This window comes from Magallana gigas, chromosome 8 (assembly GCF_963853765.1).
Source record: "Magallana gigas chromosome 8, xbMagGiga1.1, whole genome shotgun sequence".
Taxonomy (NCBI): domain Eukaryota; kingdom Metazoa; phylum Mollusca; class Bivalvia; order Ostreida; family Ostreidae; genus Magallana; species Magallana gigas.
Genome location: NC_088860.1, coordinates 34988760 through 35010908, shown reverse-complemented (window position 1 = coordinate 35010908; position 22149 = coordinate 34988760). Strand labels below are relative to the sequence as shown.

The window sequence follows — 22149 nt, the reverse complement described above, 5'->3', positions numbered from 1 at the left end:
TCAGAAAGAACTCAGACGGTAACTGGGAGGCCCCACTACCGTTAAAGAGCCAGCGCCCACGTTTACTAAATAACCGTTCCATGGCTTTGGACAGAGTCAGCAGATTCGATCTTAGTATTAAGAGGGATCCTGTAAAACAGAAACATTTTATCGATTTCATGCAGAAACTCTTTGATCATACGCATGTCGAGGTAGCGCCACCTGTTGGCGAGGGGGAAGAAGTATGGTATCTACCTGTCTTCGGCGTATATCACCCTCGCAAGCCAGACCAGATAAGATGAGTGTTCGACTCTTCGGCTACCTTTCGTGGACTCTCTTTGAACGATGTCTTGATGTCTGGCCCAGATTTGAACAACAGTCTGCTCGGAGTGCTCATTAGATTCCGAAAGGATCCAGTGGCCATAACAGCCGACATACAGCAAATGTCTCATTGTTTCTATGTTAGACCCGATCATAGAAACTACTTGCGCTTCTTCTGGTTCCGAAACAATGACTTCAATGAAGACCTGATAGAGCATAAAATGAGGGTCCACGTGTTTGGAAATAAGCCGTCGCCCTTCATAGCCACGTACGGTCTACACAGAACTGCATTAGACGCTAAAAATTCCTTTGGACCAGATATCACAGACTTTGCTCTGAAACACTTCTATGTAGACGACGGTTTGATATCTGTACCCACCGAAAAACAAGCAGTAGACCTGATGAAACGAATTCAACATGCCTTAGCTGTTCATGGTAATTTACGTCTGCATAAGATTGCTTCAAACAGCAAGAATGTCGTATGAGAATTAGATCCAGACGATCTGTCAAAGGAACTGAAGAGCCTAGAATTATCAGCTGACTTACCTGTACAAAGGAGCTTTGGACCCTACTGGAACATGAACCTTAATAGATTTACCTACCAGATCTCCAGCGAAGAGAAACCCCTGACTCGTCGTGGAGTATTATCCGTGATAAACAGTATCTACGATCCCTTAGGATTTGCCGCACCGGTGACGATAGAAGGGAAGCTGATACTAGGCCAGCTGACAGTCGGAAGCACCGGATGGGACGAGCCACTCATCGATATCGAAGGACAGAAATGGCAGACATGGAAAAGGATGCTGTCCGATCTCCAAGATGTATCCATACCCGACAAGCTGAGAGGAAATATTGCGACACAGAAAATGGCTGACCTCCCAGCTGACCGGATTGAACCTGCACCTTCATTTACCAACGTCGATGTTGACGTCTTTTGCCCCTGTCAGGTCGTCACTAGAAAAACACGAGGAGGGAGTGCATCCTCCATCGATGGGGTGTTTTATTTACATGTTTAGTGACGATAGCGATTCACATAGAGGTAGTTGATTCGTTAATTCGTCAGCATTCATCAATGCAGCGCGCCGATATACCAGTATATGAGGGAAAGTTAAAGATATTTCGGTCGGACAGAGGTACCAATTTCATTGGAGCAACAGACGACCTGAAAATTGATACCGTCAGCGTTGAAGACGACACATTGAAGAAGTTCTTATACGATTCTGGGACAAAGTGGATATTCAATCCCCCACATTCATCACACTTTGTAGGCGCTTGGGAAAGGATGATTGGGCTCGTACGAAGGATCCTAGACGCCATGCTAATGGAACCAAGTAACCGGAATGTTACTCATGACGTTCTCTGCACCTTAATGGCAGATAACCACGATCATCAACTCCCGACCATTGACGACTGTGTCATCCGACCCTGATAATCCGTTTGTGCTAACACCCAACGCACTGTTGACACAGAAACATTCTTCTGATTTCGACTGCCCCGAGTTTGGTGACATCAGTGTAAAAGACATGCTAAGATCGGAGTGGAAACGTGTGGAAGGTCTCGCGAACCAGTTCTGGAAGAAGTGGGAATCTGACTACCTCCACTTACTTCAGCCGCACAGGAAATGGAAGAGTGAAGAGACGAACATCCAGGAAGGCGACGTCGTGTTGGTGAAAGAGGACAGTACAAGAAACCGTTGGCCCATGTCAGTTGTGCAGAAAACATTTCAGAGTGATGATGCTTTAGTTTGGAAAATTCAGATAAAGTTTTAAGAAACGACAAACCTGTTTTTTATTCTAGTCAGACCAATTTGTGTAGTGATTACACTGTTAGCTGTGTAGGAATTTTGTTTTGTGAGTCTCACAGTTAGTACATGTGGTACTTTTCTATCATTTATTTCATTGTCATGAGGCAAACTCCATTCATGTATTGTTCAATCTGATTTGATTTGATTTTTATTTTCAATATGTGTAATAGTGATATCTTACAGATATCAGGCGGGGAGTGTGTTGTTACTTGTTTTATAAATATCGTTTTTGTACAAATCAGTTCATGTACAATTTATTAGAAAGGTTAGAACTCTTCTTTATTAAGAGGTGTGCACGATTTTTGCATCACTTTTTCCCGTTACAACACGCTAGTCAGACGCTGTTAGCAATGTCACACTACTTTGGTTCGCCACGGTGTAAGTATTTACAATATTTGCTACCTACCTCTAGTGTTTATGATCATTCATAATGCCTTATCAATGCGTTGTTTATTTACGAATCACTACATACTGTATCGAGTCGTGACGAATTGTTTTACTATAAACATATATCCATTGATTGTTTACGTAATATAACAGAAAATAGTTTGTTAACGTGCATCTAATAGTATAATTCATGATATGGTGTATGATTTTATTGCGAAGCCAACCCATATCAACTTCCAAAAGATCAGAAAAACTGACAGATGTACAAATTACCATTAAATTCTTTGAAATCTATCCGTTCCGCAATCGATCGGGCCCTCCAAGACATAAGAAGGTCCATGGATATTGTTTGGGACAAGGAATTCAAATCAGCGAACCATACATTGGACCTTACATTGGACTGAATGCTCAAAGCAATAATGAAAACTGGTGCATCAAGTTACCAACCACAAATCTGTCACTCATTCTGAAGACCTTAAACAAATTACTACTTACTTCCATTCCGCTCCTTATAATCCAATTGTTCTTCGACAATGTGTGTGATATTACTCGTCTATACATCTTGTTACTCGTGGGTTAGAGTTTCACCATCAACTACGAACAGACTCGTTTCTTTTTCAAAAGGGCGAGAAAAATCGCCAGTATGTAACTCTTTGCCACGAAATACAACAGAAAAACTTCCAGGGGGTATTCGATAAAAGAAAGCTCCATCTGGAAAGAGAATCTATGAGGTTGATGAGAGTAAGATCTGTTTAGTAAATTTGCTTTTTCTTCTACTCTCTAAGACAGAGAACAGTGCTCTTAGTTTGTTCAATTAAATCTCGTTTCAAAGATGCATTGCAGATCTCTGGTACACATCAAAACCTTTAGCAAAGAGATTATTCAGTGGCTCTATGTCTGACATTTGCATCCAAATGCATGAAAAACTACACACCTCATTGTCTGCGCGCAACAGCCATGAATGATCAGGGGTTCGAATCACGTCAAATAATGTTTATAAGTGGCCACCGTTGTGAGGCCTCTCTTGAGACATACAATCTTCATCTGTCAGACGAACAAAAACGCTCAGTAAGTTCATGTTTTTCGAATGTAACAAACCCTAGTCAAAACAACAATCGCAAATTCGCCAACCTTTTGTGCAGCTCACCTGCAATATCAATCGCCACAACACGTGCTCCATCTGCATCTCTCTCTGTTGTTCCACGAGAAGAAGTCGAAGGGAATTCGACAGAAATGCCATCCTTCGACGCTTCATGTAATTCTTCAGTCAGCACCACCATGTCTTCAGAAATTCTCGACAAGTCCGTCTTTAATCACTGTGTTTTCAACTTTAAAAAGTAATGGCCGACCGGATTACTTTGATAGAAGTAGTGATGTTCCGCATTTATCCCCACCGTTATTTTCTGAGTGGACGTTGAAAATCTGGATTTTTTAAAATTTCTACTAATTGTAAAAAAAAATTAATTGTTTTTCAAGTTGATAAAACAGGACTATCAACAGTCTCGCTTGAAGTCATCCTTTTGGAAGTTTTATGGTCGATACAACGACCTTGTAAGCAAATACAATCTTCCACTGGGTCGCATGCTGACTGACGGTTTTCATACTAATTGTTAGACCATAATTAATCACCTAATTGTCTATGAACTTTTCCGATTTTTTTCCCGATTACGACACGGCAGGTGTGTGACCGGTCAGCAGAGGATGCTCACTCCTCCTAGGCACCTGGGCCTACCTCTATCTATTTGGAGGTCCGTGTTGCTCTGCTTTGAGTTTGTATTTCGTTGGTTTTTTTTTTGGATTTTTGAGATGGTTCACGGTTTGTTATTGTCATTTTTAAATATAAATACGGGTTTATACGTGATCAAATCTATTTTAAAGCCCTTTGGGCCATATGAGATTTGATCACGTGACCAATCCTTGGTTTTTGAAGATGTGATTTCATCTTAAGATTTGTTTTATAGTATTCAATATTAAATAAATAATTGCTGATTAATTGCTTTTGAATAAGACTGGACTAAAGTAAGAATTACCTGCCTTAGGGTACGAAGCCAGTATCACTGCATCCAGACAGAGTGTCAAAGTCTTCGATATTTTGTATCACTTTTCCAGAATTTTCAAAAAGTTTCACCAATTTGGGTAAACTAACTCCTTCTTAAACAGGACATTCAAAGGAATAAACATCTATATCCTCCATCTTTATCTTAATCTGTACACGACTTATCACTGATCCAGCTATAGGCATATGTTACTACTTTTCCCAAGCACGCAGATATAGACATGTAGTTCGTTTTTTTTAACCTGATTGCAAAACTGGATTTCACAACCGGTGAAGGGTATGTAAATGTATTGGGTTGTTTTATTTACGGCATTTGTATTTTTTTTTACGTGCATGTCCTGTTAGTTTGTGATGCGTTGGCATGTTTCTTTTATTAACAGATTGATGCATTCATTTGAAATATACTTTATCGCTGATTTGAAAGTCGCACTCCCTCTTTGCAAGGTCAAAAATCAGTTTTAGTCAACTGATTTTTTAAATGACAATATATTAAATTAAAGAAATTATGTTCTCAATATGACTTTTAAATCACACAGTTCTGTCAATGTCTTTTGATGTGCAGAGCAAAACCCAGTATGCGATGACGTTCCATTAGAGAACCTCCAGCCCGCGTCATCGAACTTAATTTGCCAACAATATTTTTGCAAACAGAATGCCCAGAAATGAAAATGAGTCTACACTTATATCACTTGAGTGCATGGCAATTTTCTTTGGTTTGATTCAATCTCATAATATGACTAATTTTTCAAATTATTTCAAAATGTCATTATACTTTCAATATTGACAAGTCATTAAAATTTTGTTTTGGAAATTGACCGTTGGGAGGACAGTTAATAAGTTATTACACAAAAAGCACAGTCATCTATGGATTATCTATTTATTATTCCGTAATAAAGAGCATAAGTGAAAATATTGTCAACAAGAAGACATAATTATGCTGAATGTTATTTGTAAATACCTCATTTTTAAACGATACTCATTCAATAGTTTGAAGAAAAAAACTCTTTTAAAACGTGATCTAAGCTTATTAGTTTTGATTACATGGTTTAGAATAAAAAGTCTACGGGGATAATTTTGCATTGCAACCAAGATTAAAGTTGATAAATCGTGCTAGGTATTCTACCAAATACAGAAAAGATGTCAACATTTCCCATAAAAAGTTTATCTTTTAAAGGAGCATATTCACGACTTTGGTCAAAAATTATTTTTCCGATTTTAATATTAACAACGAATGCTTCAGAAAGGCATTTTTCATAGGCAACCAAAATTTGATTGTCATTTGTTGATTTATAAGCGAGTTACAGGGCTTGAAATTCTTTGCTATGCAAACAAAGCGTTTGTTTACATTTTGAACGTTGAAGTAAAAAATTTCAGTTTTAAACCTAAAACGAATGTTTTAAACGTTAAGGACTGTTAATTTCTGCTTAAAATAAATAAAAAGATAAACAAATAAGCTGGAATTTTTTTACTGGCATATTGAACCTATGTATTCAAAAGCAGGTCACGAGCCTTGTTTACATGACAACGAATTGTGAGCCCGGTATCTTGCTTGTAATTCTACGAATGACTGACAAATTTTATTTGATCATTAGAAATGCATTTCTAAAGCATTGTGAATAATAAAAGCATAAGAATAGAATTTGACCAAAATCGTGACCATGCCCCTTTAAAGGATAGGCGAGCTAACGCTGTAGGCATCATAAAACACAGAGATAGTACTGTTAACGAATTATATTTAGCGTGTACGATATTTGGCGCAATATGATTTTTGGACAGGTTACCGTAGATTTGATTTAGCGCATTTCTAAACGTAACTTTTTATCTACTTAAATATTTTACATTTGGCGATGTACTTGATTTAGCGGACGCCGTTTTCCGCCAAAAACGCTAAATAGAATACACAACCAAATATAATACGTTTACAGTATTCTTAACCACTGATTTAATTTTCTGAATCCATTTACGTTTTATAGGAGAGCACAGTGGTGCACTGAAATTGTTTTGGGGGAGGGTGAAGGTTTCAATTCAGAGTAGGTAAATCTAGAGTGGGTTTCATATCAGCACTGGCATTACTCATTAACTGTGCTTCGATCATTCTGTATTTACTGTAATTTCAATTATTTGAGGTGAAATATAAACAATCAGTAAAACCATTGGTACTGTTTTGCAGCAATCCAGAAAAATATTCTTCCACATGTAAAGAAAATCGTGATTTGATTCATTTGTTATGTAACTGTATAGATGTTTTACTTTTAAGGCAAACGCAATCGAATAATATTTATAGTAATCTACATGTATCTAAAGATTTACATGAAGTTACCATTGTATAGTAAATAAAGTAGTGCAATGCGCAATGTGTGCACAAACAGTAAAAATAATCTGCCGAATGCCCCATATCGACACGGGATCGCTTTCTCCGTAAGAAATCTTCTTTCGTTCCAGTGAAAATTGACAATATGTCATTTAAAATAACTTGGATATATCAATTTCGATTGCAATTCTCTCACTTGTGTATTTTTATTTTTTGAAATATGCCAAATGTGCTGCATAAATATTTCATTTTATATTTGGGGCAGACTTTAAGTAGCAAAACAGTAAAAAAAAAAATGATTTAAAACACGCTTGATGTACGTTCTTTCAAATGTTTATTTTTGTAGATAACATGGGTTCTATACCGCTGATTAATACTTTGGATCCAATTTATTGTGTGACGTTGATCAACCAGAAACAAGAGTTCCAATGTATGAGGGTGAAATTCAATACGTTGCCGTCCCTTTTACCGATGTTACTTAATTATTAATTTCTAGTAAAGCCTCGAACTTCGATGTTGATATAGAATTCTAATTGTCTTTTTTATCATACACTGTTGAGTTGTAAACAGTGTGTGATATCCCAATGCGTAATATTACAGATATAGACTAATAACTAAGTATGGACAAATATAGCCAAAACATTGGAGGTTATAATGCATAGATATGAAAATATAGAACGAATGTTATGTGTTCCGTTTTTTAAATTTAACACTAGACAAAATCGATATCCAATGCTACATTTCTCATGTTATCTGCGTATGTCTTGTCAAATGTTTCGCTCATTGCTACTGTGAAATGATTCTTCCAGTCTCCAATTTTACCTGAAAATTAAATTTGTCAGTTTTCAGTGCTTGGTTGATTTAATTGTGTAAAAATTAATTGAAATAGAGATAAAAATATATTTTCACATACGGGAATCTTGGTTTTTGATGTAAACATTTATGAGCTGATGACTTCGTTTTTTTTTTCTCAGAAGAATTAGTTAAAATATTGCACATTGTCATTGTCATATTAAATTTACCAATAAACTAAAAACCAATAATTATGTTTAAAAAGATACATTTGTACATTCTTATGAATGCATGAAAATATATCATATATCTGGTTATTATTTTCAAATATCTAATTTTCGCTGTTTTGAAATCATTTTAGCATTCTTAAAATACAATATGCAGAAACTGTATCCGGTAAAAATTAAGAAAGTTTTAAAATCGTGAAACTGACATGCAAATTAAAGTCACATATAAACTGCAATTTTGCAAAGTGTCTGACACGCGAAAAACCCCTAGATATACGGTTTTCTTTCTCACCTTTTCTATATACGGTGGGATTGTTCTTCAGATTTATGGATTTCATTATATCCGACATGGTATCATCATTTCGCGATGTTTCTTCAGCGGTTTTAAGGCTGTTAAAGCTACACTTTTCTGCTATGTCTTGCAGCAATGGATCCGCATCTTTTATGTTTAAGAATTCGGCCAATCTTCTGAGTTCCTCTTTTGTATTCTGTTAAAAATGGTGTTCATATGAGCTCAAAATGTGTATTTTTTTTTATTTGCGATAATTATTGTCTACAATGTTTAGAATAGCCATATTTATATGTCAACAGCTAAGTTGTAAAGTATATACAGAGCTCAGAAATCTTTGTACATGTAATGTTAATAAGAGTAGTGACATACTTTTTGTTTACATTGGGTACACGTATGATAAATGTTTCAATTAAATCATTCTTTATTTTTAATTCATTTTATTGCATTTGATATTTAAGATGTATTCATTAAATAGAACTCATTATTTTGTTTACATTTATCTTTACCGCAACTTAGTTGTTTACAAGAACATTACACGAGTATTCTTAACATAGCAAAGCCTTGAACAAGCTTTATATACTTCAGCTGTACCCAACGGAAATTTATAGAGGCATGGTCACCATTTTGGATCAAAATTATTTTTCCTTTTTTTAATGTTTACAATGCTTTAGTGAGTAATTTGTAATTATTAAAATGAACCAAAATAAATAAAAATAATCAACCAAAATTTGAGAGTCAATCGTTGAATTATAAGCGAGTTACAGAGCTTACAAATTTTTGCTATGTACATGAAGCTTTATATTACATTTTGAATGTTAAAGTTAAAATTACAGTTTAAGACTAAAATGAATGTGTTAAACATTAGGAACGATTTATTTGTGCTTAAAAAGAAAAGAAAATAGAAAAATCAGCTTAAAAAAGGTTTTTTATTTGGTATATTGACCTATGTATACAAAAACAGTGCAGGAACTTTGTTAACATGACAAAGAATTGTGAGTCTTGTATCTTGCTTATAATATGCGACTGACTCAAATTTCATTTTATCATTAGAACTGCATTCATAAAGCATCTATACTACTATATTAAAATAATAGACTCGAATTTTTGGGCTTTAATACCGAGAAATCAGAAGAGTACTGTCATTTGTTTTATATACTTTAAACATTATTGGCACTTGAAGATTACCAATTTGTTTTTATTTTTTCTCAATCAAGCTTCGCTAATTAATAATCAACGAAAATTTCTTTTAAAAATCCGGAAATCATATGGATTTTTCGGATTTTACAATCTTGCGCATGCGCATACATTTACGCTAAATCACGGGAGGCTCTTTAGTTTTTGTTTCCACAATATCACATTTGCATGGATAAACTCAGAAACGATATTACAAATACGTGTAAATTTTCATTGAAAATTTGTCATATATATATTCTGTTCATCAAAGGAAATACGGGAGATGACTCTAACTCAGTGCATTTAATATCAAAAACCCCTAAACGAATGTCAACTCGAAGCGCGTGAAAAACGTTGCTGGAGAAAGTGTTGAATTCTTCATTAATATGAATTAAATTTTTAGATGAAAGGTATTTACAGACTCAAAATGGTTTATAATGGACAATTTGATTTATTAGTATTTTCAATGTAGCTTCATTAATTTTCTCCAAAATCGTTTCGGAGCGATTCTGCAATTTTTGGCTACATTAATGGTATATGGGAGGCATTATAACTGTGGTATAGGCCTTTCTCGAGACACAGTTAGATTATTCTAACTAAGCAGAGTGTAGTAAAATCAATAGCATTATTGTAGGCTTAAAGCATGGTTATGTAAATATCAACAATACGGCGTGTCGATGTATCTATTTCGTAAATGTCCGATATCGTATGCAATGTCAACCTGTGCACGCACGGGTCATAGTCTAGTTGTAATTAATAAAAACAGACAAATAGAAGTTCGCCAAAATCGTGACCATGACCCTTTCAAATTAGTTCAACATTAGAATTAGAGAATTCTAAGCATTTAGAATTTTAAAAAATAATCTTTGATAACATCTGCCACTTTGGTTTTCTAAATAATTGTCAATTAAAGGTAGGAAATTTTAGATTGAACAGTTGGCAATTTGTCTATCCATGTATATGTTTACTCCTACATCTTTTCACTACTATGAAATAAATGTTTGCTTTATGAATAAACATTTTTTTTCTAATTAACCGTACTACTAGTATTTTCCATATTATTGCTTACTCTTTGCAGCTTTTCGTATTGCAACATGATGATTTGGTCTTTTCGCGCTTCCGACTCTCTGATGAACGCCTTGTTGTAATCGAACCAGCCGCCATACATCGCCTCTTAATAAAAGAAATGAAACACATAATATGAGGAAAGAAGGAATGAAAGAAAAAGAAATAAAGAAAGAAAGAAACGGACATATTTTAAAGAGGGGATTCATAAATCTATGAATGCAAGTCTACAAGTATATATTAAATACAATCACATTGCATAAAGGGGTAAAAACTCAGTCGTTTATCTATTTTTAACATTGCTCAGGAAAATATTAAAGACGATTAAGAACTGCGATATAACAATTATTGTTTGTTTGATTTTTTATGTATAAACTTTTTTGTTTACTTCCTCTTGGTCTTCCTGTTTGTAAAATCATCCGTATTGCCATAAATTGTAGGATTCATTTTCATTTACATCAAAGGGCAATTATTGCAATATAATGATATATAGAACCCAGGTCCTTCAAACGATTGGTGTATATCCAACTCACTTTCTTTTAAAAAATATCCAAATAAGAACTCTTCAAATGGTTTCTGTATGGCATTGCAAGAATCCAAGAATTTATACAAGGAAACTGCAACATCTTTCGGGTTCCTAATGACATGAATAATTTTGCCACCAGTCTCCAAGTGCTGTTTTGGTAGCCACTGGAATGGAAGGTGTGTGCTGACGACCTGATTATAAGACTGCAGAGGACCAAGGTCTGACAAACCTTCCAAGTAAACAGCCTCTCTGGACTTTGTAGCATACTCTGCCTTTTTATTAAGCAGCATGTGAACAATTTCGTACACCCAGTGTGTTCCTACAATGTGTAAAGTGTTGAAATTAAATGACTATAATTACTACTCAGATCATATCTTTTATTCTGACTGCAAGTACTCAGTAACACGACAAAATCTTTTACATATGTTAATATAATATCAACTGTTTATATGATTAAATAATATTCACTTGATGTAGAATCGGAGTTGTTTGAATGTGTTTGAGTGTAAATGTACTTTGAATACATTAAAATTCGACGCAACCAATTTTCGTTAATTATCCGCTTTTCACCATCTTCAATAGACAAGGATTTAGGAATAGAGTGGATCGTAAATACTTGGCTAGCGAAGATGGTTTATCACATGTTCTTTGGAACTTGGTTTCGTTGAAGGTGTACTTCTAATTGGCAACAAGTTAACAGTCAACTTAAATTTAAAATTTGTGCATGGATCCTAAATGTATGCATCGTAAGAAGTTTTATAATTTTTCAAAACATATTCAGGCGTTATGTCGACGGGACTTATTTTGCACTTTCCGAGGGAGGGGATAAAACAAAATTTCCTTAGAATCTATTACTTCTTCTAGTACAGATCGAGTAATGTATAAATCAATGTCCATCCCATGACTATTAATAAAGTCTTTATTTAACGCGAGTACTTAATTTCCATGATCCAGCTTTTTTGTATCAAATTTCTTTGAATTTAAATCGCGAGAGTCCAACTTTAATCCTAATATTTGTTAAAACAAAAGTAATAGATAAGTTTTATTACGTCAATGTGAATGACTAGTGTTTGAATTGAAATCTACATTTTATGATGAGGTACACAACAAGATAAGTTCATGTTATCGTCATGTTGCATAATAATAGCTGCAATGACGGACAACTGCATAAATCAGTGACAAATATCGTCGGCGTACTATTGACTTTTATGAAGGTGCCTCAGGCTATCTACACAACCTTTAATAGGTTCAATGGTAGTGGCCATGCATTTTAAGTCTATGTTGTTCCCTATGGGCAGCGGAAAGGGTTAAAAAAAAAGACGTTAATGCAAAACAAACAACTATTCTTTAAAAACATTGTAAAATACCACACAGTCTCGGAGCATGCTTAAAACAAAATAAACAGAATGGTATGAAAAATCGACAGACACCGATGCAAAACAAGCAATTACCGATGCAAAACCATTCACTTAAAGGACAGGTGACACAAAATCATTTTCTTCTAAAAACATTTTCTTTCATAAATATAAATCGGTTTATAACATTTTTTCCATTTGACTAGCATCAGATAAGAACACACAGCTCAATTAAGTGTGCTGAAAATCCCAGCTGCAACAGATCTCCGAGTTTTGCCGATCTTTAATGAGATAAGAAACCCCTGTGCGTTATTCGTCAAAGATGACATAGTCAGCTATCGGCTACATAGTAAACAGAGCAATGGACGAGGATTTATTTACATGTACAAGATAGTGTATTTGTGTTGCAAATAATGATTTCGAAATAAAGCACTATCAGATTAGAGTGAATTTATTAAAAGCATATTTTATTGAAAATCTTAGTGTATGAACCCTCTCCTGAAAACAAAGGAGTAAGATTATAGAATGTCCAAGATTACATGTTGTATTATTGTGTAATGGAGTTTTTGAGAAATTTTGTGTACATAAGATAGTGGTAATAGAAATTGGAAAAAAGTTATTAAATTAAAATGAATCTGAAGATTCTGTGATTGATAATCATTTATAGCAGATTATCATCCTGTCAGCCAGACAGGCAATCAGTTGTTCAGATTGTCAGTATTCAGTAAAGTTTGAAATATATTGTTTGAATATGCATACTTATCCAATCTTGCAGATCCAAATAAGTTGATATTAATCTAAATATTTTTTTTCTTAAAAAAAAAACTCAACTGGGAGCACGATGAGTTAGATTTTTATTACCCGGTATATCACATATAAATCCTTTTTTGTGTACTATTTGAATCAATTGGTGTTGCTGTAAAAAAATATATAATTCATTGTCCATCTGAATCTAATGTCAATATATAAGAAGTCATCAGTGTGCATAACAGCTCCTTTTTGGGCTTTTTATTTTATTGGGTTTGATCAATAGAGAATAAATTATACACAACTCAGAAGTACTACCAAAAAATGATCTTCATAAACTATTAAAAGAAAGATCAAATTACATTTGGATAAAATTCAAGGAGTCTGAGATTAACACGTTTTTAAAACCTGAATACTATGTTAAAAAACTACTGTTTCGGTCTTTACTGATTATGAAAAGTGGTAGTTTGGGTTATAAGTATTGAGATTAAGGTAGACTCCTGATTTTGTGGAACTAAAGAAATTTACAAACATATTCGCTTACAGGTACCAGGATTTCTGGTAATAGTTCTTAAATAAAAAAATCCTTTATTAAGTCCAATTAACTTAATTAGGGTTTACTTAGGGTTTAAGATCTGGTGAAATTACTGGTTATGAAAAGTCTCTATACATTATCACTTACTATGTGTTGACAAAACAAAATCCTTTCTTTAGAAACAATGATTCCATGTTTTCGATGATTTTTATCTTTTAAAAATCCATCATCTGACATATTTTTTTCCAACATGAAGCACATAGATTAATGAAAAGTTAATAGAACAGGTCACAATTTTTACTCCTATTCATACATGTAATTGCTGAGGAAACAGAAATGGGGTTTCTAAGCTTAGAATAGCTCTGTTTATGTACTTGGTCTTAAACTTTTAATAGCAATGAGCAAAAGTTAATGACTTCAGATTTTAGATAAGAGCAAGTTAAAAATCCCTATGGGTGAAAGATACAGTGAATGGACAGTGTGTCGGCTATTACGTCGCACCGAAGGTTTCCGATCTCAGAGGCTTCAGATATGCATATTGGGGTCACGCATCTTATCAGCTCAGTAATTCAGCAATAGCTGTGAAGCAGATGGGAGTAGTAAGGAAAATTTTGCAGAAATTGTGTCCCACTCACAATTCAACTTGTTGGTCAATGTTTTTGTGATTGTGTCACCTGTCCTTTAAAGGACAGGTGACACAAAATCATTTTCTTCTAAAAACATTTTCTTTCATAAATATAAATCGGTTTATAACATTTTTTCCATTTGACTAGCATCAGATAAGAACACACAGCTCAATTAAGTGTGCTGAAAATCCCAGCTGCAACAGATCTCCGAGTTTTGCCGATCTTTAATGAGATAAGAAACCCCTGTGCGTTATTCGTCAAAGATGACATAGTCAGCTATCGGCTACATAGTAAACAGAGCAATGGACGAGGATTTATTTACATGTACAAGATAGTGTATTTGTGTTGCAAATAATGATTTCGAAATAAAGCACTATCAGATTAGAGTGAATTTATTAAAAGCATATTTTATTGAAAATCTTAGTGTATGAACCCTCTCCTGAAAACAAAGGAGTAAGATTATAGAATGTCCAAGATTACATGTTGTATTATTGTGTAATGGAGTTTTTGAGAAATTTTGTGTACATAAGATAGTGGTAATAGAAATTGGAAAAAAGTTATTAAATTAAAATGAATCTGAAGATTCTGTGATTGATAATCATTTATAGCAGATTATCATCCTGTCAGCCAGACAGGCAATCAGTTGTTCAGATTGTCAGTATTCAGTAAAGTTTGAAATATATTGTTTGAATATGCATACTTATCCAATCTTGCAGATCCAAATAAGTTGATATTAATCTAAATATTTTTTTTCTTAAAAAAAAAACTCAACTGGGAGCACGATGAGTTAGATTTTTATTACCCGGTATATCACATATAAATCCTTTTTTGTGTACTATTTGAATCAACTGGTGTTGCTGTAAAAAAATATATAATTCATTGTCCATCTGAATCTAATGTCAATATATAAGAAGTCATCAGTGTGCATAACAGCTCCTTTTTGGGCTTTTTATTTTATTGGGTTTGATCAATAGAGAATAAATTATACACAACTCAGAAGTACTACCAAAAAATGATCTTCATAAACTATTAAAAGAAAGATCAAATTACATTTGGATAAAATTCAAGGAGTCTGAGATTAACACGTTTTTAAAACCTGAATACTATGTTAAAAAACTACTGTTTCGGTCTTTACTGATTATGAAAAGTGGTAGTTTGGGTTATAAGTATTGAGATTAAGGTAGACTCCTGATTTTGTGGAACTAAAGAAATTTACAAACATATTCGCTTACAGGTACCAGGATTTCTGGTAATAGTTCTTAAATAAAAAAATCCTTTATTAAGTCCAATTAACTTAATTAGGGTTTACTTAGGGTTTAAGATCTGGTGAAATTACTGGTTATGAAAAGTCTCTATACATTATCACTTACTATGTGTTGACAAAACAAAATCCTTTCTTTAGAAACAATGATTCCATGTTTTCGATGATTTTTATCTTTTAAAAATCCATCATCTGACATATTTTTTTCCAACATGAAGCACATAGATTAATGAAAAGTTAATAGAACAGGTCACAATTTTTACTCCTATTCATACATGTAATTGCTGAGGAAACAGAAATGGGGTTTCTAAGCTTAGAATAGCTCTGTTTATGTACTTGGTCTTAAACTTTTAATAGCAATGAGCAAAAGTTAATGACTTCAGATTTTAGATAAGAGCAAGTTAAAAATCCCTATGGGTGAAAGATACAGTGAATGGACAGTGTGTCGGCTATTACGTCGCACCGAAGGTTTCCGATCTCAGAGGCTTCAGATATGCATATTGGGGTCACGCATCTTATCAGCTCAGTAATTCAGCAATAGCTGTGAAGCAGATGGGAGTAGTAAGGAAAATTTTGCAGAAATTGTGTCCCACTCACAATTCAACTTGTTGGTCAATGTTTTTGTGATTGTGTCACCTGTCCTTTAAGTAACGCTAGATGTCGTGAAAAGAGGTATCAGAAGAAACTGTACTCTAAAGAAAACGTAACACGGAGAAAACGTACCCATGAACTCCGGTGCATTTTCTCCAAGAGAAAACGTACCTTAGAGAAATCGTAACAAGAACTGAAAAAGTTATGATAACTGTTCTAATGCAATAATTAAAAATAACTTATCAAAAAACATTTCTTTCATATTTGCTTTTTGCAAGCGAAATTAGCTGCAGTTCTGTAGCTCCCGGTCAGAAAAAATTCCGATGGACGACCTAAATATGACTTAATTAATTACCCGATCGAGGAAACGTGGCCAGAATAACTGCATCAGGACCAAGCTTCAAGCCTTGGATATTTTGTATCGTTTTTTCAACATTCTCCTCAAAAAATGTTGCCATCTTTGGTAAACCAATTCCTTCATAAACTGGATAGTCCCTCTTGAGAATATCGAGGTCCGCCATCTTAACGTAACAGCAAACACCGCATATATAAAAATATGTTTTTAGCACGCCAGTTGTTATAATTGAGGCCTGGATGGTCTTATCATGGAAGCTACTTTCGTTTTGTGCTTTCGTTATTGTGTAACGTGCTTTATCGTTCATTGGTGTCCTTGTATCATTGTAAAATGTGCTTTTATCATTATGCGGTGTACTCCTTCAATAATGTGATGTGCATTCATTAGTATCGCATGTGCATAAGGTAATATCATTATGTGATGTGCATTTGGCATCATATATATGGCACGCCAAATTCACAAAAATTAGCTAAACATAGTTTCACAGTCGATAAACTAGGTGTATCGGTTGTTAACTATAGTTTACGGATCGTATAAATAGTGCAGGTTTGGGAGCTAGGGTTGAAATTGACACCCTCGAAAACCATTGTTAACCGACGCGAAACGGAGGTTGACAACGGTTTTCGAGGGGTGTCAATTTCAACTGATACCCTTCTAAACAGGCACTATTTATTTATTTAATTATACTGAATGTCTTAATTTTAAAGAAAACTTTATTGCTTTTATAAAGAATCAAGTGACATGAATTCTACGGCGAACCATACGCGCATAATTTAAGTGCATGTAACAATTCGTTTTATTATACTTTCATGTTATATACTGTTTATTGGTTAAGACGGAGTTCTATTACCCTCAGCGTAAGCAACACACTTGACAACGGTAACACAATGATTTGTTACATGCGCTTAAATCATGCGCGTACGATTCGCCGTAGAATTCACGTCATTTCCCCAAAAATCTCACTAAAATTAAGACATTCAGTATAATAAAAGAAATAGTGCCTGTTTGGGAGGGTAACAGTTGAAACCGACACCCATCGAAAACCATTGTCAACCTCTGCTTCGCGTCGGTTGACAATGGTTTTCTCGGGGTATATATTGCAACTGTTACCCTCCCAAACAGGCACTTTTTATATAGTGATACTCGTTGCTAAGTGTGTTTCTAACGCTTAGGGTAATAGAACGGATTATTAACTGCGTCTAAACCAATTAGATTTCAGTATTTAACATAAACGTATAATAATATGTGATGTACATTTTGCATTACGTGTGCAGTAATCATTATGGCATGCGCATTCATCATTATGGCATGTGCTTTTCTAATTATGTGATGTGGTTCCGTCTTTACATATATTTACGCGATGTACTTTTTTTTCATTACGTCATGTACAAACATATTTATATTATGTGGTATACAAACTTCGTAATGACATCATCAAAATCACATGACAATATTTAAAGTTAAAAGTTGGCGGGTTTAGATCTAGCGGCGAAATTCAAAACTGATACTTTAATAGCCAAAATATCGGACGGCTCTCATCAGCCACGCACCTCAAATCACTTGCCTTGAGACTATTTTAGTGTTTCGGCGCTGTGATACAAGATTTATGATTTATGATTTATTTATTTCAGAAATAAATATAAATTTCATATTATTTAAAGATTTGTTAACGTACCAACCAATTTCGTATCCTGGCGAACTTTTTAATATTGCTTTTTTTTTTACTTATATTTACGTTTGAAAACGACGAATCATTCCAGAACTGTTAAAATTACCGAGATTTTATGATAATAAGCCAAGCGACAAGCGCGTGTCATGATCATTGTGACGTCATGAAATTGTTCATTTAACGAGGCTGGGTCTAATTTGTTCTGCCCTAGATTTTTGGATGAAACTTTTTACATGAATTTCTACTGATATAATTATTATTTTAAGATTAAAAAATAAGACATTTACCACACCGTTTGTTTAGGGGGTCATCTCAAAGTTTGTTAATCTTTAACATAGGACCCTATGGGATTTTGCTTGAAATGTATCAATTTTTCATATTTTTTACATTTTTTCAAAACTTCTGCCCTAGGGATTTCTTTTTCTGTTCTACTTATTAAAGTTATTGCTAAAAGGCATCAAATGGTCAAATAAAAAAAACCTTTTACCTCCTGGTTTGTTCCAGGGGTCTTTTCAAAGTTGATTTTTGTATGCCCTATTTCCCAGATTCGTCAGATAATGGCTATTATTTATTTGACAAAGGCGGAAAAGGTGATCTATATAGTATTATTAAAACATTCAGACATATTCAAGTAATAAAAAAATATATAACATCATATATTAAGGGTCATTAATATAAAATACATGGTTACTGTCTTGAAATATATGAATTAAGCTATATTTAGGCGGGTTAAGAAAACGTGACAGAGGGCTAGGCTTGCTGAACCCTCTTCTCGTTTTCGACCCGAGCCCAAATATAGCTTATACTTCGAGACATTAATGTTTATTCCACAATATAACATTATTTTTACGCATCAAACGAGATATTTTCAACAATTTTCGCTGAATATCTGCAGTTGAAACTATCACGCCATGGCGTCAACCAACCAAAAAGATGACGTCACAATACAAATGAAACGCTGCGCGAAAGCGTGCGTACTCGTTCTGTACTCGGCCTATAGGAATCGACGTAAAGAGTTGACCGTCATAGTAAACTCATAATTTTATTTTAAAATGACAAATGAGATATTTAGAAGTATAAAAGAAAATATTTTAAAAAGCTTATATGCGGTTTATGACTGTTTATACAAAGATTTATGATATCAAGTGCTGAAAATTTAAAGATGTCACATACATTTTCACATTTTGTTCTATTAAGATAAAGAATGAGTGTGCGTTAGAACTCTTCCATTTAAAGTCATGTTTTAAAATAGAATGTATGCATTAACTTCGCTTTTTTTTTTACAATTATAACTTCCGTAATCTGTACTACCGATTAAATTCTTAAATTTCGTTTGGCTTGAGATACCTGTTTTATTCGATTACTTACTTATAATGTCAGTAGTTGCCTGGCATTTTATTTTTGCATTGATTGACTCAGAGTTTCATAAAAACAAAAATAGCAATTTTCTGTATCTTTACAGCCTTACATTAATTGCATTTTTAAATAACATTCACAATAATGGCTAATAAGCATTAACATGTTCTAAAATGTGTTAAACAGCTAGTCTTGTCAATAAATGCATTTCAATTTTGGTGTTCTAAGAAGTAAGGAAATGATGACGTCAGGCTAACGTCGTAATGAAAATATAAGGTTTTGAGAAATCTTTTAAATCTTTAAAGTTTTTTTGCCAAAAATTGGCCGAGAACACATACTGATTTTTTTTAATGAATTGATTCATAATTATCTCCTCTGTTTTTGTGTAGAGTATGATTAATTTCGTCTGAATCGTTTAAAAGTTTGGAGCATAGTTTTGTAATGCGTTTCTCGGTTAAAATGTGCATTTTACTATATATTTCATTGAAATAGCGTTGCTTGATTTTATTAATGACACTGTATTTGAAACACGATAACATTATTACCGCACAGACAAATCTTAAATAAATTTCAGAAATAAAACTATGAAACCTATGGATCACGTGGACAAATTTTCAAGGTAGGTTTTCTCACAAGCAGGTAAACCCGCGAGCTACCTTAAATTCTGGTTGTAACGCGCTTTCTTCTGATTGATTAAAAAATTATTTGATTAAGGAATGAATTCAATATATATTTGTTTTATACGATATAAAATGGTTTGGGGCAGTTTACGCTTTATAAACCGCCAAGCATTTAAAGAGGTTCGATCCTCTGTTTTTGGGTAGCCATTTTGGGTCACCCCTATTCTAGAAATTATGCATCATATATTGATTCCACTCATAAATTCAAATTTTATAATGCCAATTAAACTATCTTAAATAAAATAGTGAAGGAAAAATTACATATTTACAGAGTTTAGTATGGGACTATATTTTGTGGCGGGAGGTTTTTAAGGAGAAAATGAACATTTTTCATAACTCATTAGTTTTAGAGTACCGTCACTTTAGCTTCCTTACTTTCGGTGCAAACAAACTTTCCAGATAGTTTGTGCATAAGGGTATCTTCATTTTGTTACGAAAAACATAATTTTACAATTTTTCAATATTTTTATCGACACATATTGGCAAATTTAACTTATATTTCATAAAAGTCAAGAAAAAATGAATCCCAATTTTGGCTTATTTCATGTCATATCTCAAATTTTACATAATAGACTCAGAGTTTTTGTTTTATTTTCTGAAATGTTAAGATTTTTCTGACAAGTTTATCATAATTTGAGAAAAAGTTTGAGACTTTTAGAGAATTTCATTACATGTTGAATTGGTAATGGATCAAAAATAGCGTGCAAAAAGGTCAAAATATCTATAAGGTGAAGAAATTGTAACATTTTTCTTTATGATAATTTTAATCTTATTCATTTTAAATAGTATGTATTTGATGCCATGGTTCATTCCGATAATAAAATATAGAGGGGAAAAGCGATTTATGTGCAATCTGCACTTGAGTGCAGAAAGGTCATATCAAGTGCACCGTAGCGCCAAATGAAGCATATAGACCCCAAATTTAGTTTTGAATTTTGGTTAAGCAATTTGTGAAGATTTTTATAAAATACTTTAGAAAAAAACTAAGACTTTTGATCGCAGGATCCAACGTCCTTAATATTTATTCGTTTGATGAGATATCCGCGCTTCTGATTGGTCGAAAAATTTCTTTGATACCTGCATCAATAAAATTTTTCCCGGATCTACTTTTCTCAACTGTTCTGATCTAACACTATTTATAGAACGGGAATTTCCAAAATACACTGTTAACAAAGTGTAAAGTTGTGTCTGTTTTATTATCAGCAAACAAAATACAACTTTATAAACATAAAAAGTTGAAAGTTTAACCTTAAAAAATAAACAAAACACATTATTTGATTCACGAAAGAGAAAATTAAGCGTCTTCTCATGATTTCGTCTGCTTGTCCTTATGCATGTGTTCTTTTACATATTTTTATTATATATGGGTGATTATTATACAATAATGTTCTCAATACTTTTAAATGAAAATTTGAAAGCAAATTAAAGGCAATTTTCTTGTACAGACATCCTCCTGCTGATGTTCAAACTCGGTGACATGGCTGTCTCCTATATTATTTGTGAAGATGAATAGAAGTAAGAATCATGCAGTTTATCGGCTCAAGTTAAGGAACATCTAAGGTAACTTTTAATATTATGATAATATTCAATATTTAGGGTAGGAATGAAAGGCACAATTTTTTATCATTGATGTGAGATGATCAGAATATGTCAGGGCAAAATGATATAATTGTCCTCAATGCAGCTTTATTAAATACTTCTGTCGCATGTTTGTATGATAAATCATCGGCATGATATGCTGATAATATTAGATCAGAAGCTGTGGGTCTTGCACGGATCTAAAGAAGGTCGGATATATCCAGAACACCCCCCCCCCCCCCGCGTGCCCCCTCCCCGCGCCCCTGGCCTCCTCCCCGGAAAATTCAAATTGACTTATTCACAGTAAAAAAGCAGTGATATTGAAAAAAAAATTCTGATACACATATTGAAAATGTGCACAGTAAAATAGGCCCCCTTCCCGCAAGCAAATTTATTGTTGGATTGAAAACTAAATTTAATGAAACACAATAATGTATTACATTTTTTAAAAATTGTTATATAT

At 33.7% G+C, this 22149-nt stretch overlaps 1 protein-coding gene across 1 annotated transcript; it reads right to left on the bottom strand.

The window, feature by feature from the left end:
• Positions 1-7173: 7173 nt before the first annotated feature.
• Positions 7174-16680, bottom strand: LOC105326134 (sulfotransferase 1E1). The gene is made up of 5 exons (XM_011440434.4): positions 16404-16680; positions 10941-11252; positions 10412-10515; positions 8170-8365; positions 7174-7680 (listed from the first exon to the last, which is right to left on the bottom strand). The coding sequence occupies exons 1-5, from the start codon at positions 16567-16569 to the stop codon at positions 7571-7573; spliced, it is 888 nt and encodes a 295-aa protein (XP_011438736.3). The 5' UTR covers positions 16570-16680; the 3' UTR covers positions 7174-7570.
• Between the last annotated feature and the right edge of the window lie 5469 nt (positions 16681-22149).